The 16,000-nt window shown below is 45.9% G+C and overlaps 1 protein-coding gene across 10 annotated transcripts in view; it reads left to right on the top strand.

Moving 5' to 3' along the window:
- The window catches only part of LOC147007938 (F-box/LRR-repeat protein 4-like), a 23,739-nt gene extending 8,830 nt beyond the window's left edge, over positions 1–14,909 (top strand). Inside the window, exons 1-7 of one of the 10 annotated variants that reach the window (XM_085866196.1) lie at positions 4,088–4,150; positions 8,539–8,633; positions 9,042–9,109; positions 12,185–12,611; positions 12,935–13,313; positions 13,891–14,001; positions 14,139–14,909. In XM_085866196.1, coding sequence (XP_085722322.1) covers positions 12,499–12,611; positions 12,935–13,313; positions 13,891–14,001; positions 14,139–14,198 — 663 coding nt within the window. In that variant the 5' untranslated portion in view covers positions 4,088–4,150; positions 8,539–8,633; positions 9,042–9,109; positions 12,185–12,498 and the 3' untranslated portion in view covers positions 14,199–14,909. The other 9 variants (XR_015053802.1, XR_015053799.1, XR_015053801.1 and 6 more) reach the window with 9 other exon arrangements.
- The last annotated feature ends 1,091 nt before the right edge of the window (positions 14,910–16,000 follow it).

The following is a 16,000-nucleotide window of genomic DNA, read 5'->3' on the forward strand; positions in this document are numbered from 1 at the left end:
CTTGTTGTGCCTCGTGCCTCACCTCGGTTGGCTCCGGGGTTCTGCTGGCTCGGAGTACGGGGTCGAACGGCGGACGGACCTGCCTCCCTCTCCTGCTCGCATCTTGGCGCCAGAACTGGCTCCCTGGCGGCTGTGAGCGGACTCGGGCCGACACCAGGAGGTCGACATCACCACGGTGCCTCCTGCCCCTGACGAGCGCAACGGTCGAACGGGGGACGGACCTGCCTCCCTCTCCTGCTCGCATCTTGGCACCAGAACTGGCTCCCTGGCGGCTGTGAGCGGACTCGGGCCGACACCAGGAGGTCGACATCACCACGGTGCCTCCTGCCCCTGACGAGCGCAACGCCAGCTCGTCCGGTGCCAATCCAGGGACTGTTGCGTCTACACCACGGGCCAGCCTGACCACCAGGATGAGCTACGTTTTGTGTGTGTGTGTGTTTGTGTGTACCTGGCGCCTTAGAGGGTTTGAGATTTGTTTCGCCATTGGAATTGTTTGTGTTTTCCCCACGCCCGAACCCACACCACCATCCCGTCGAATCGCCCCGGATCCCTCCTCTTGCCGAGTCTTATTATTATTTCTGGTTAGAGAAATAAACACTATTAACTCAGTGAAAAGCTACTCGTGCCACCTTCCTCGTCCCGTTTGCTGTAGAGCGATTAAAACCGCCATCTTTGGGTTATAAAAAAATAAACCGCCTTCATCGTTTCGGCTCATTCTACGTTGGCAGGACTATTTAAGTCCCGTGGACGTCACAATACGTTTCTCGAAGTGGAACTCTGCGATCAAAGGTGTTGCTTTGTTGGTCCACTTCTTACGTTTGTTCAAGTCAAAGAGGCAGCCAATCACAACGGTCAACATGATCACCGACATCTTCCAGTTCATCTTATGGAAGAGGCGACAACAATCATCATTGGCAACGTTCATCTTGAGTCCAATGCATTTGTAATTCACAACCTCACTCATGGCAGGCAAGTGGACAAGTCCAGCACCCTGCGTCATCTCCACTGCAGCAGGCGAGAACGACTCTTCCCTGGTCTGGCGGGACGTGTGAACGTATCTGAAAAGGCACGGTTTTTTACCATGCATTTGAAGGTTTTATTACAAATATATGTTCCAGAATAATGTCCACCTTACATCCATCTGAAGAACAGTACACACATTGATGAGCAACACTGCCTGTGAAACACCAGGCTGATAGTTTATAGCTGGGTCAGGAATTAAACCCAGGCTAGACGACTTTGAAGCAAGTGTGCGTACCCTCTAGGCCATCATCTCAGCCCACAGAAGAGAAAGAATCAAGAATGCAATTAAGACAGTGCGGCAAACACATGATAAACAATTAAGGGAAAGATAAGGAAAGTGAACATCTCTCTGGCTATTCTCAGAGACCAGCCTCAACGCCGTCGAGTCTGGCAGTTCACTCGAGCAGATTGGCAGGTTCTGCAAGCAGAATCTCTCTTCAGTGCTGCTCTCCCATATCTCCTGCCCTTGATGTTAACTCTCCTTTTTTCACTAAAATGAGCGCAAAAAATATTGTGCATTACATACCTGTAGGTGAAATGAATACCACGTGACCAAGGGAATGGGGGATCTTTGTTAATTTGAAATTTTTTGTCACGGCCTCATAACGGACTTGAAGCATACTTGGCCAAGAACATTTCGGACACACCTGCCTTGAAGTACAGCTTTGTTTTCGCAAAGCAAGCACGTCGGATATGGCCAAGGATCGCAGCTGCCACATTCGATCCAAACCCGAACCAGGCAAAGGAGTCGGGTCTCTGAGCTGCGAGACCCCAACACTTGGAGATCCTGAAATGCTCAGATAAACTTGTAACATTTTAAAGCAATTAGTTTCCGAAACAAGATGATATTCAATATCCAAGATGGACAAAAATCCAACTTCTCACGGTTCAGGTAAACTCCGTTCGCTCGGATGGACTGATGTACCCTTTGCTGGCTTGGGTATGAATCTGGAATTTGTCCATGGTGCTGGTGACAGCTTTCAGACTCTTCACGAAGGACACCGTGAGATCTTTAACGACCACCAAGGAATGATGCCAGTCGAGACATCCGTTTAACGTCTATCCGAGGGATCGTACACACATTGACGAATCACCCTGCATGCGAAACACCGGAATGACAGTTTATGGCTGGGTTGGGATTCAAGCTCAGGTGAGACGGCTTAGAGGTGAGTGTGTATACCTGTGAGCCATGCTGTACAGGTAAACAAATATGGGTTTGCTGGGGGTTGGGGGGTGCAGCTGATGCACTACCCCCTGTGGATTGGAGGAATAATTTGAGTGTACGGGCAACAACTCACCACCTTGGGAAAGGCACTGTGAGATCGTCCAAGGGTTGGTGCACAAACATCGACATGTACGCCTTGCCTGCGAAACACCAGGATGGCAGTTTATCGCCGAGTCAAGATTCAAACTCTATATGGACAGTCTTTTCCACTGACAGCTCCGTCACAGAGGAAGACTCAGTAAACCAATTCGAGGTAGATTTAATCAGATTGCACACCAACATGTTCAGTGTCATTAACATTGTCACATTGGTGTGTCATGGTTCTTGTACACTCACTGACCCAATCACAGGAGCTGTTTTTTAATGTGAGAGTCATCCTGTGCATCGGTGATGATATCTATGTCTATCTATCCAAGTTGTTTCACTCTCACTTTGTTTTGGGGAATCCATTCAAAGGGAAGTTTCACTCGAACCAAGTTTGCATTTCCTTTGGTTAAAAACAATTAATCAAATTAGCTCCACCTTTCCACCCAAGTCTCTGCATGAACCGGCTGACCCCGCCATTTTCTGCTTCCAGCCCCTTTAAGCTGACGTCAGACTTCGTTTTTGGACCGATGACGGTGACACGTTCGGTCCCAATGGATGGATGAATCTGTCTCCTCGAAGGCGACAATGTTTCCAAACACGGCCATCGTCAAGGGTTCCTGAACAATCAACAACCTCCGTCACCAATCTGTTGTTTCCTGGACAAACAAACGTGCCGACCATTCCAGTCTTCCACACTGAGGAAACATGCACATGATTCACCCTGAGGGAAGCCACAACCAAAGGGTTTTATTGCGCACGCTCCGCCCCCCCCCTGGTGACGTCAATCTTGGAACATTCTCGGATACGTGAATGTAAAACACTGGGCGGTGTATAAACACGGTTGGGTTTGATTTCTATCTTGAAAATGTTTAACGTGTGGTACATTGTTTATCTCTTCGTCGACCGGTGCGGTTACGGAGAGTGAGGAGAGAATTATAATAAATATGAGATGCAGACTCGGCACATTCCAAAACACCGTTTGATATAACCGGAAGTGCGTAATAACGACGGTGTTGTTGCCACCAGGTGATCAGAGGCTGGATCAACACTTAATATTATTGTTGTTCAAGTTGGCTTCTGAGTTTTAATATTAATGTCATTATTATTCAGAATTTTAATTGTGTGGTAGTTTTTTCGAGGAACACGATCAATTGATGAGTTTTCCTGCTTCATCGGTCACGTGGTCCGGCGACGCGAATCTGCCTCTGGGAAACCGTGATTGTGTCGTGATCACGTGATTTACTTTCTCCACAACACTTCGGGCCCTCGACTCGTGTTCCTCACAGTCTCCTGCAGTCTGCGCGATGATCCGGGAGGATTCACGATCGGTTCACCCGAGGATGAGGAGTCCGGACCCGGTACGTGACGTTCTCTCAGTGACGAGATCTTGTGGTTCCTGGATGTTTCCTTTTCACGGATTGTTCGTGTTTCAGATGGTGTTGTGAAGGTGAAGATCGAGTCCGAGTTCGTGGATGATTCGTTCCCTCCATACGAAGGTTTGGCCCACAAACTCATTCCCTCATTCATTCCTGATGACACTCATTCCCTCCACCACCGAAGGTGAAGGATCACGATATCTCACAAAGTTGTGGACGGATTCGGATGAACCTTGGTGGACACGTTGGTTGGGTTCGTGTAGTAAATCCCTGCCGTGGTTAATTGAATCACCTTGTTGTCCTTTTTTAATGAATGTTATTGTTAAACTGTTAAACATTCCTGACACGTTTGTTTTTGTCCTTTTCTTTTTCCCAGATCTTGTTGTGAAAATGAAGATCAAATCTGAGTTTGTGGATGAATCGCCCTCTCAAGACGAAGGTCTGAACCTCAACGACATCGTCGTTGTACCATTTACAAGCAACGATTAATGTACATTCTGCGGAGGTTGTTGTCCAGACAGACGTTGTACTTACCTTCATGCCGTGTAGGTACTCGAACCCCAAGCTCGTTTAGAAACCGAATTTGTTTCGATTGTCGAGACGTTCACAGAGAACTTGCACGTGGCCGACGGGTGTGATCGAATTGATCGGTCACCGACATGAACTCCCATCCATGAAAATACCGAGTACGAGTACACTGAACGGATCAGAACACAACAGAACAAAAGGAGTTCAGCAGAGACTGAAACACCAACAGCGGAGTTGAAGGGCAAGACAGTGGGTGGCAGACGAAAAATGGGTTTGAGGAGTAATTGGGTGGATAAGATGGACACAGAAGAAAACTCTCAGGAGGTAAAGTTTAAATTTGGAAGGAGGACAGGGTGGGGTGGGGGTTAACGAGGGTAAAAAAGATCATCGTTTTGGATGGGGGATGATTTGAGATGGTGGGGAACAGCTGTCTTCAAAACCTGGAGGGAAGAAGGAGATTGAAGAGAATCTCGAAGTTGGTTACACTGGTAAGGAAAAAAGAAGAACAAATGAGTGGACGTGAGCAGCAATCTTGGATTTAGGCAGTTCCACCAGAAGGTCAGGCCAGATTATATCTGTGACTTGCTGCAGATACCATGTAAACCTGTAATAACCTGTTTCACGGTCGGGTTGTCGGCGACAAAACCGTCTCTCCCACCAGGTTTTCTGGTGAGAGTTCCCTGAAAATATCTGCTGTTCTTCCTCCGCTCCTATCGGTTCTTCTGACCACGTGCTTGTCAAAGTAGACATCTCTCTGGCTGTTATTAGAGAACCAGCTCACCGCAGTCGAGTCTGGCATTTCACTCAGGCCGACTGGCAGGATCTTCAAGCAGCCATCAAACTTCTAGACTGGTCTCCTACCGCTATTTTCTCCAACATCAACTCGTCCTGGGAATTCTTTTAAAGAAACTTGCTCTCTCTCATGCACGGATTTATCCCCTCTCGTCTTCAGTTGTCCAACCCTTCAATGGTTCATTGAAGCTTGTGGCGAGGCAGTTGTCCTGAAACAACTTGCCTTTGCCTCATGGAAAGCAAACCCACCTCAGGGTAATCTCAGTTCCTTCCATAAAGGTCGGAATAAGTGTATCTACCCTCAGGAGAGCCAGAAAACAACATCTTTCTAAGCTCGTCTGAACTCTCAAACCTCTCTCCCTTCTCCAAATCCTGGTGGCGTCTCATCACATCTGCTTCTGGTGTATGTTCCCCCTCTATCCCCTCCCTCACCTCAAATGGCCGCACTGCTGATACCGCATGTGAAAAGGCGGAATGCTTAAACTCGGTGTTTCATCGAAATCCTGTGTCCGAAACCCATCGCATTCTGTGCCCACCTTACCCAGTCGCACCCAACTGACCCTGGACTCTGTGTCTTCTTCTGACAAGGTGGATAGCTTGCTGTCAAACCTTGACTCAGATTCTGCAACCGGTCCAGACGGCATCAGCCCACGTGTCGTAAAAACCTCCTCCTCTGCTCTTGCTCATCCTCTCTCTGTTCTATTCACCCTCTCATTTGCTCAAGGTCATCTGCCATCTGCTTGGAAATCAGCAAACATCACTGCCCTGCATAAAAAATGTGCTGAAATAGATTCCTGCAACTACAGACCAATCAGCCTTCTCCCAATCATCAGCAACGTTATGGAATCCATTGTCGCTTCAGACATTAAATCCTTCCTCTTCTCCAACGGCTTGATTTCCAATCATCAATTTGGTTTCAGACCAGGTCACTCTTCCCTTTGTGTGCTGCTTCTTCTCTCCCAACAATGGAGGCAGGTCCTCTATGCCAGACATGAAATCAAACCCATGTCCCTCGACATATCTCGTGCTTTTGACACGGTCTGGCACCCTGCCCTGCTCACCAAACTCTCTTCCTATGGTATCCAAGGCCATCTCCACTCATGGCTCGCAGACTTCCTCTCCTGTCGCAGTCAACGTGTGGCTCTCAATGGAGTTCTTTCATCCCCTCTTCCTGTCCAGGCTGGAGTTCCTCAAGGCAGCGTTCTGGGCCCTGTTCTTTTTCTGGTTTTCATCAATGATCTCTCCGACTCTCTGGAAAATTCTCTTTATCTCTGTGCTGATGACTCCACCCTCTGCTGTACCATCTGTCATCTCTCAGACCAGAAAGCAGCAGCTTTTTCACTCTCTGCAGATCTGGGTAAAATCACAAACTTGTCCAACACATGAAACATGTCTTTCAATCCAGACAAATCTCACACTCTCACGATGTCTCTCACGTGCCCAACGCATGGGGGTTGGGGTTTGGAGTGGGGTGGGGTGGGTGCATGTCCAAACGTTGTTTGGAGGAGGATGCCGGAGAGAGCTCACCGACCAGGCCGGTTGCCCGAGGACAGGCGCTGCCACGCCAGGCCGTGAGGGGAGTAGACGTCGCGACCTGCCCACCGTCGTGCCACGAGGGTGCGGGTAAGACCCTTCGGTCTCGTGGGCCTGACCGTTCATCCAGGCTCCACGTCACATTCGGTCCACGGATCTGTCTGCCACCCTTGTTTTTGGGGGTGGCTTTTCTTTGCTTTTTGTATAAATACATGTGGCGCCGTCTCGTAAGTAGACTTGTTTAAGTGACTGAGTGTGCGAATAAAACGCTTTATTCGGTGGTAATTCTTTTATCTGCTTGCTTTCACTGTACATACTGTAACGGTTGTGGAAATTTGCATTACACCATAAAGGGCCCTCAGGTGAGACACACACACACATACACACACATATACACACACATAACCTCACATACACATACACACACACATACACACACATACACACACACACACACACACACACACACACACACACACACACACACACACACAAAACCTCACACATACACAGACACATACACACACATATACACACACACACATACATACACACACATACATACACACACATGCACACATTCACACACACACACATTCACACACACACACACACACACACACACACACACATAACCTCACACATACACACACATACATACACACACATAACCTCACACACATACACACATAACCTCACACACACACACACATAACCTCACACATACATACACACACATAACCTCACACATACACACACACATACATACACACACACACACATAACCTCACACATACACAGACACATACACACACACATACATACACACACACATACATACACACACATGCACACATTCACACACACACACACACACACACACACACACACACACACACACACACACATACACAGACACATACACATACACACACACACACACACACACACATAACCTCACACATACATACACACATAACCTCACACATACACACACACATACACACATAAACATTCTGCTCTGCATAAACATTCTGCTCCATTCACCCCATCGTTAACCCGAGGTTATCTTCCGTGTGCTCGTAAGTCAGATCACATCATGTTCTTCATCCGTCATTACTCATGATATTTATGTTCGAGAAAACACAACCCGTTGTTTGCTGAGAAAAACATTAAGTGGGGGAGAAATGGGGGTGGGGAGGGTAGAGGAGGGAGGAGTAGAGAGAGGAGCGGCATGGGGGAGAAGAGGAGGGGGAGGAGGGGAGGGTAGAGGAGGGAGCGTGAAGTGTGAGAAGAGGAGGGAGGGGGTAGAGAGAGGAGAGGCATGGAGGAGAAGAGGGGGGAGGAGGGGAGGGGGAAGGTTGATGGAGGAGGAAGAGGGGACGAGGGGAGGGCGAGGGTAGAGAGCGGAGGGAGGGGAGGAGAAGAAGAAGGGTAGGGTGGTGAGAGAGGAGGGGGGAGGGATGGGAGGCAGCCTTTTTCATTGCATAAAACCCCAATGTCGAACACGTCCTCAAATATTTCTCGGACACACATTCACCGATGTTTTTCACTCTTGGTACATGGATAATAAGTCATGGATTACATGTGAACGTCATTTTATTTCGAGATCAGATCCAAAATGGCCGACTGACAGCCATTGTGTCACTGAAATATGTCCCCAACCATTTCTCAGACTTGCTCGCTCTGATTCTATTCAAACTTGGCAAAAGTACATCACATGACGGCAAACACGTGTAACTCATTTTATTTTTCAATCCGATCAAAGATGGGCGACTGTGACTGTGACTGTGATTCACACCAGGGTAGAGTGACCTGGTCTGAATTCAAATTGATGATTGGAAATCAAGCCAATGGAGAAGAGGAAGGATTTAATATCTGAAGCGATGATGGATTCCATAACCTTGTTGATGATTGGGAGAAGGCTGATTGTTCTGTAGTTACAGGGATCTGTTTTTACACCTTTTTATACAGGGCGGTGATGTTTCCTGATTTCTCCGAGACCTTCAAAGTTCCCCGATATCCCGATATTGTTCCCCTTCAAACGACGGTGGTGGACATCCTTGATGGTGACTCTGCTTGTAGCATTCGTCGCAGTTGTGTGAGGTGTTTGAAGTGTTGTTGCGGTTATGATGAGATGGTTGAAGCGTTGTAGTGGTTACGGTGAGGTCAGCGAGTTTGAATTGATGCAGGGATTTTTATATGGACATTGTGATTTTTATGGGAATGTTGTCGCATTGTGGTTCGAGTACGGTGAAGGTCTGAGGTGATGGTCGGTTCTTTCAAGAATTGAATAACAGGACAAAGACACAAACATTGATTTTTTAATGCAATACATGGTTATCGAGTTGGTATCAATGAGAGGGGCCATGAAATTTTCTTCATCACATCGATTCAGCTTTCCCATTTTACCTCCATCACCGAAGGCGGAAGGACGTTGTTTTCACACCTGTGTGTGTCTCTCTGTCTGTGTGCAGGATATCTCAAAAAGTTGTGGACAAATTCCTCAAAAAGGAATTCGGACGAAACTTGGTGGACACTTTGGGTATGCGACAATGATGAACTGATTAGATTTTGGTGAAGATACGGATCCGGATCTGGATCCAGATAACAGAATTTTTCAATTTTTAAAGTGATTCTTCACCATTGAGAGGGGGACAAAAACGATATATATATATATATATTTATATATTGAAAAATATATATATAAAAAAATATATATATATGATATGTCGAAAAAATTTTGGACCCGATCTGTTCCACTGGATCAGGCATTGCGTGGCGGATGTACACGCGCTACCGAGTGTCATGCTAGTTTCGTGTGGAGTTTCCATGGAGAGTCGTTCGATGTTTGGACAGTGTGCTGTCGTTTTCAATTTCAAGCAGGATTTTAAACTCTCCTCATTCAATTGGTTTCTCAGTGTGCTTTTTATGAAATCCATCGTTGAGATCACTTGCTCGCACAGGTAAGTCGATCCGAAGATGGGCAGAATGCCATATTCCTATCTCTTCACGTTACTCTAGGTTTCCCATGAAGAATTCTAAACTTCAAACACTATTTGGTCGTGTTTTTTTAAGATCATGCATTTCGGTCCATCTGTGTTGAAGTGCCAGGATAGATCTGTGCCTTTCTAGATTTTCGAGTTTGGTTGTGAGGACACTTTTGCCTCCAAAATGGTCAAAATCACTCAAATGACAGGTCGCTTGAAATGTATGGTTTAAAAAAATTTGATTATGTTATTTAAAACACCAGCTTTCTCAAATTTTAACACATGAAAGACCTTATCATTTCGAGCTTATTAGGTGTTCACTCGTTATTGTAGCATTTATATTTTTGGAGATATCATGGAAAATGTGTCCATTTTAGGCATCTGAAAAATAATGTTTTTTGCACATCCATGCTCAGAGGCCATTTTAAAATTATAATACTTACAGTCTTGAGCTTTGTACACAATACACTACACGAGTAGTCGAGTTGGCCTGCATAGTTTCTCCTTCCTCCACCATATCTCACATTATTTAACAGCCTCCTGAAAGTGGTCAAAATCACTCATATGACAGGTCGCCTGAAATGTATGGTTTTTTATTTATTTATTTTTTTATTTAAAATCCAACCTCTTAAATTTTAACACATGAAAGACCTCCTCATTTCGAGCTGAGGAAGTGTTCAGTCATTATTGTAGCATTTATACTTTTGGAGATATCATGGAAAATGTGTCCATTTTAGGTGTCTGAATATCATGTTTTTTGCACGTCCATGCTCAGAGGCCATTTTAAAATTAAAATACTTACAGTCTTGAGCTTTGTACACAATACACTACACGAGTAGTCGAGTTGGCCTGCATAGTTTCTCCTTCCTCCACCATATCTCACATTATTTAACAGCCTCCTGAAAGTGGTCAAAATTACTCATATGACAGGTCGCCTGAAATGTATGGTTATTTTGAATTAATTTTTTTATTTAAAATCCAACCTCTTTTAAATTTTAACACATGAAAGAGCTCCTCATTTCGAGCTGAGAAAGTGTTCAGTCGTTATTGTAGCATTTATACTTTTGGAGATATCATGCAAAATGTGTCCATTTTAAGTGTCTGGAATGTCATGTTTTTTGCACGTCCATGCTCAGAGGCCATCTTGAAATTACAATACTTACAGTCTTGAGCTTTGTACACAATACACTACACAAGTAGTCGAGTTGGCCTGCATACTTTCTCCTTCCTCCACCATATCTCACATTATTTAACAGCCTCCTGAAAGTGGTCAAAATCACTCATATGACAGGTCACCTGAAATGTATGGTTTTTTTGAATTTATTTTTTTATTTAAAATCCAACCTCTCTTAAATTTTAACACATGAAAGATCTCCTCATTTCGAGCTGAGGAAGTGTTCACTCATTATTGTAGCATTTATACTTTTGGAGATATCATGGAAAATGTGTCCATTTTAGGTGTCTGAAAATCATGTTTTTTGCACGTCCATGCACAGAGGCCATTTTGAAATTACAATACTTACAGTCTTGAGCTTTGTACACAATACACTACACGAGTAGTCGAGTTGGCCTGCATAGTTTCTCCTTCCTCCACCATATCTCACATTTAACAGCCTCCTGAAAGTGGTCAAAATCACTCATATGACGTGTCGCCTGAAATGTATGGTTTTTTTGAATTTATTTTTTTATTTAAAATCCAACCTCTCTTAAATTTTAACACATGAAAGATCTCCTCATTTCGAGCTGAGGAAGTGTTCAGTCATTATTGTAGCATTTATACTTTTGGAGATATCATGGAAAATGTGTCCATTTTAGGTGTCTGAAAATCATGTTTTTTGCACGTCCATGCTCAGAGGCCATTTTGAAATTACAATACTTACAGTCTTGAGCTTTGTACACAATACACTACACGAGTAGTCGAGTTGGCCTGCATAGTTTCTCCTTCCTCCACCATATCTCACATTATTTAACAGCCTCCTGAAAGTGGTCAAAATCACTCATATGACAGGTCGCCTGAAATGTATGGTTTTTTTGAATTTATTTTTTTATTTAAAATCCAACCTCTCTTAAATTTTAACACATGAAAGATCTCCTCATTTCGAGCTGAGGAAGTGTTCAGTCATTATTGTAGCATTTATACTTTTGGAGATATCATGGAAAATGTGTCCATTTTAGGTGTCTGAAAATCATGTTTTTTGCACGTCCATGCTCAGAGGCCATTTTGAAATTAAAATACTTACAGTCGTGATCTTTTTACACAATACACTACACGAGTAGTCGAGTTGGCCTGCATAGTTTCAGCTTCCTCCCATTTCTAACACGATTTAACAGCCTCCTGAAAGTGGTCAAAATCACTCGTATGACAGGGCGCTCATAATGCATGGTTTTTTTTAATTAATTTTTTTATTCAAAGTGTAACCTCTCCTAAATTTTATCACATGAAAGATTTCCTCATTTCGAGCTGAGGAAGTGTTCAGTCATTATTGTTGCATTTATACTTTTGGAGATATCATGGAAAATGTGTCCATTTTAGGTGTCTGAAAATCTGGATCACGATTGTGGATTTTATTCCAATGACTGCGCATAATACACTTGCATGTTGATCCTGCTCTGCACTTCTTGTTCAACAGGACCAGGAGAAACCAACGGCGTGGAGATGCACCAGGACTGCAGGAAAAAGGTTTCTTCACACAGCCGTCTTTTCCCAAGATGTCTCAACACGTGAGCCACATTCTGCACCTGAGCTCCCGGTATGAAGGATACAATTCCATCAGCAACCTGGTGGGTCCACCTCTCATATTTTCCCTTCCCGGGTCCTTCATGCACGTGACCGTGCCGAGAACATACGGGGCATGGTGTGACCACTTGTCCCGATGTACACCCCGACGTTGTCCCAAGAATCCCGAGTGGTTTAAAAGCCAGGATTTCATCGAGTTACTTTTCGATGAGCCAGTCTTCCCGACCAGACCGATCGATCTTGGTGTCGTTCCCCCCTGGATATGTGGTTCGGATTCTGGCCAGGTCCTGGGATGAAGGTGAAGAGTCTGCTGTGTACAGGTACCAATGACCCTTTTGGTTTAAATCTCCAACGAGTTTTAAAGTCTTTATGCTCATGAGTCCAAAAGGGACGAAATGACAAATTATCGTTTGTTTTGTGAGTATGTTGAGCCTCTGACTGGTTTTACATGATGACAATGGGATTTCAAAAACATCTTCATTATCTAAATGGATTAGTTACCTTTTTGTAGCCATGTTTTTTTCACCAGGTTAGTTACCTCGTATTGTATGACATGAGCCACACCCTAATACACAATGTCTTCTTCATGGTAAAATCAAAAGGATGCTCCTCAAAATGTTTCCTTTGGTGATGAACGATGCAGGTGGCGGACGCTGTGGTCCGGCTCTGTGGACACCAATCTTCCACTGAACGACCCTTTCACGTTTTCCCCAACGATACAACCACCGGGTTTTGCGACGAACATCCTCCGTCTGGAGTTCAATTGCTCCCTGAGCGCTTACCCCATGGAACTGGCCGCTGTTGTTCTGTACGGTGTCCCGGTGGACATTATGCAACCGAAGAAGAGCAAGAATGAAGATGTTGCTGAGTCAGACAGACTTCGGCAGAAACAAAACAGGATGGAAAGAAAGAGGAGACGAGATCTGGTCAAACAGATGGAGGAAGAAAGGAGGGCAAACAAAGAGGAAGGGAAGCTTTCCCCCTTCAATAAAAATGGATATTTTGACATTTTACCTTTTGAGGTGAGTATGTGAACCCCTACTATGTATGTTTGATGAGTGTGAGTATGTGAACCCCTACTATGTATGTTTGATGAGTGTGAGTATGTGAACCCCTACTATGTATGCTTGATTAGTGTGAGTATGTGAACCCCCACTTTGTTTGTTTGATGAGTGTGAGTATGTGAACCCCTACTATGTATGTTTGATGAGTGTGAGTATGTGAACCCCTACTATGTATGTTTGATGAGTGTGAGTATGTGAACCCCTACTATGTATGTTTGATGAGTGTGAGAATGTGAACCCCTACTATGTATGTTTGATGAGTGTGAGAATGTGAACCCCTACTATGTATGTTTGATGAGTGTGAGTATGTGAACCCCTACTATGTGTGTTTGATGAGTGTGAGTATGTGAACCCCGATAATGTGTGTTTCATGAGTGAGTATGTGAACCCCCACTATGTATGTTTGATGAGTGTGAGAATGTGAACCCCTACTATGTATGTTTGATGAGTGTGAGTATGTGAACCCCTACTATGTATGTTTGATCAGTGTGAGTATGTGAATCTTTTCTTCTTCTTTTCTGACTTGCTTTTCCAGATCACATCATCTCATTGTTTGGCTTCAGAATGGTTTCAGACGAGAGTGTCAACAATGAAATGGCTGTCCAATTCTGTTTGTGTTTGGAAGTCCTTGATGGCTTCACTTGTGGTAACCTGGGTTGTTTTGAGGATTACTAGTGTTTCATTTGATGGACATCCTTGACTATCTGGACAGTGACAGCGAGTCAGGTTGATGCACTGATAATTCAATCGATTTTTTTTGTTGCTTCCTTACTTCCACGACAGATTATAGAAATTATTTTACAGGGGGGGGGCGGTGTGGCCCCGCCTCCAATAGCATCCTGATCCGGGAATTTGCATATCGGCGCCTCCTGCCGGCTATAAAGGCACGAGAATTACCAGGTCGAGTGAAGTTGCTTTTGGAGACAAGGAGCGTCGCGTTGGTGGAGTTGAGTCGAGTGCGTGCGGTGGAGCTGTGGGCGGCTGGTCGGGGCAGGGGAGCTCGGGTCCGAGGCCAGGAGGACGGCAGTCGGCGACGAGGCTGCGGTGTGGGGGATCGCTCGTCTCGTCGCGGGACCCAATTCAGCCAGCCACTCCCCGCCCCCAGGGCATCAACAATTTTCCCCTTCCCCCGCGCTGAGATAGTGCAAAATGTGGCCCCGTTCCTCCCCCACCCCAAATGTGGTGCCAACAAGCACGCCAGGGGCCCGGAGTCGGGGCACAGCGGCGAGGACACTTTGCGGCTTGCCTGCCAACGCGTCACGAGGACGCGGGTAAGACCTCCCCGGTCTCGCGGACATGGCCGCTCCTCCAGGCCCCGCGCACATCTGGCCTACAGGCCTGTCTGCCTCCTTCTCTGTGAGGGTGGCTTCTTTCTTTTGCTTTTGTGTGAATGTGTGTTGGCACCGTCTGTGAAGTTGAACTCTTTAAGTGTTGCCGTGTGTATGCGTTTGCCGGTTGTATTTCCTTTGCTTTCTATGTGCATTTTGATTATTGTGGCTGTATATACATGCTTTCCGTGTGCCGTGGAATAAAATGCTAGCATGTTGAACTGTGCCCGTTTCGCTTCGTCTCCTTCCTTTTCATTGACTCTCCATCCTGCTTCACGTAAGGGGTTCGGAGTGGGTGCAACATCCCGTAAGTACTCGGAACCGTCAAGGCCGACGATAACACCGCTCGGTTATCACTGCAGCACGGAACGGACCGCTTAAGCGGTTCGTGTCTGGAGTCGGCCTGTGGCGTGGTACGATCGCCCGGTCGACCACTCGCGCAGGTACTTAGGTACATCGAATTTGGCAAGCAACCCTATCCTGCATGTGTGGGCAATTGGCACGATCGTGGTGAGGTTAAACCCCCACCCGTGACTCGCGCCTGGCGTTGTTCCGAGAGGGTCACGACAGAATTGTCCGTCCGGTGGGCGACATACCGCGATTCGAGTTACGTGGCCGTTTGCACGCCGGCGGGCGCGACCCGCAACAATATGTTATGCGCTACCGTGTACCGCAAATACCTGCGATCTTCCCGGGACTGCACAACCCCATAGAAATGAGAACCAAGTTCTTCGTCCCCAAACCAACGATTGAGGTTGTGCACCCGAGGTGTTGCGTGACTGTGCACCACGGTCGGATGGATTCATCACCTGCAACGAAGGACCACCGCCCACCGATACGCCAGGCCAGAAGAAGCCTGGGTCACTGGAGCTCCAAACAGGGATTCCTGCAATTCCTGCAGCACTGACACACCTGCACCTGCCCAGGTGTGACACACCATTACTGTCAGTTACAACTGACATTCCCAATTGAATGAAGCGTTTGCTCCGGTTTATGCGCAATGCCAATCCCGACGGTCCGTTCATCCCCCCACAGGATTGTTATCGGGACGAGAACAAGACATTCACGATCTTTAAGGGCCTGCTCACCTCGTGATGTCATCCTGGTAAGCAACCACTTGATGGTTTGGTCGATGATTTACATTGAAGGTTTTTATTTATTTATTTAACTTGTGAACACAAGATCAAACCAGGAAAGTGACAATGGGGTCACAGATTTGATACAAAAGCAACGGATGAACGAACTGTAAAAGAGGTGACAATGGGGTGAGAAAAGATCGCGGATTGGGAGGGGGTTACCATGAGATGGTGGTGCACT

Source organism: Eptatretus burgeri, chromosome 23, assembly GCF_056783735.1.
Source record: "Eptatretus burgeri isolate ZD-2024b chromosome 23, Ebu_testis_v1, whole genome shotgun sequence".
Classification (NCBI taxonomy): Eukaryota; Metazoa; Chordata; class Myxini; order Myxiniformes; family Myxinidae; genus Eptatretus; species Eptatretus burgeri.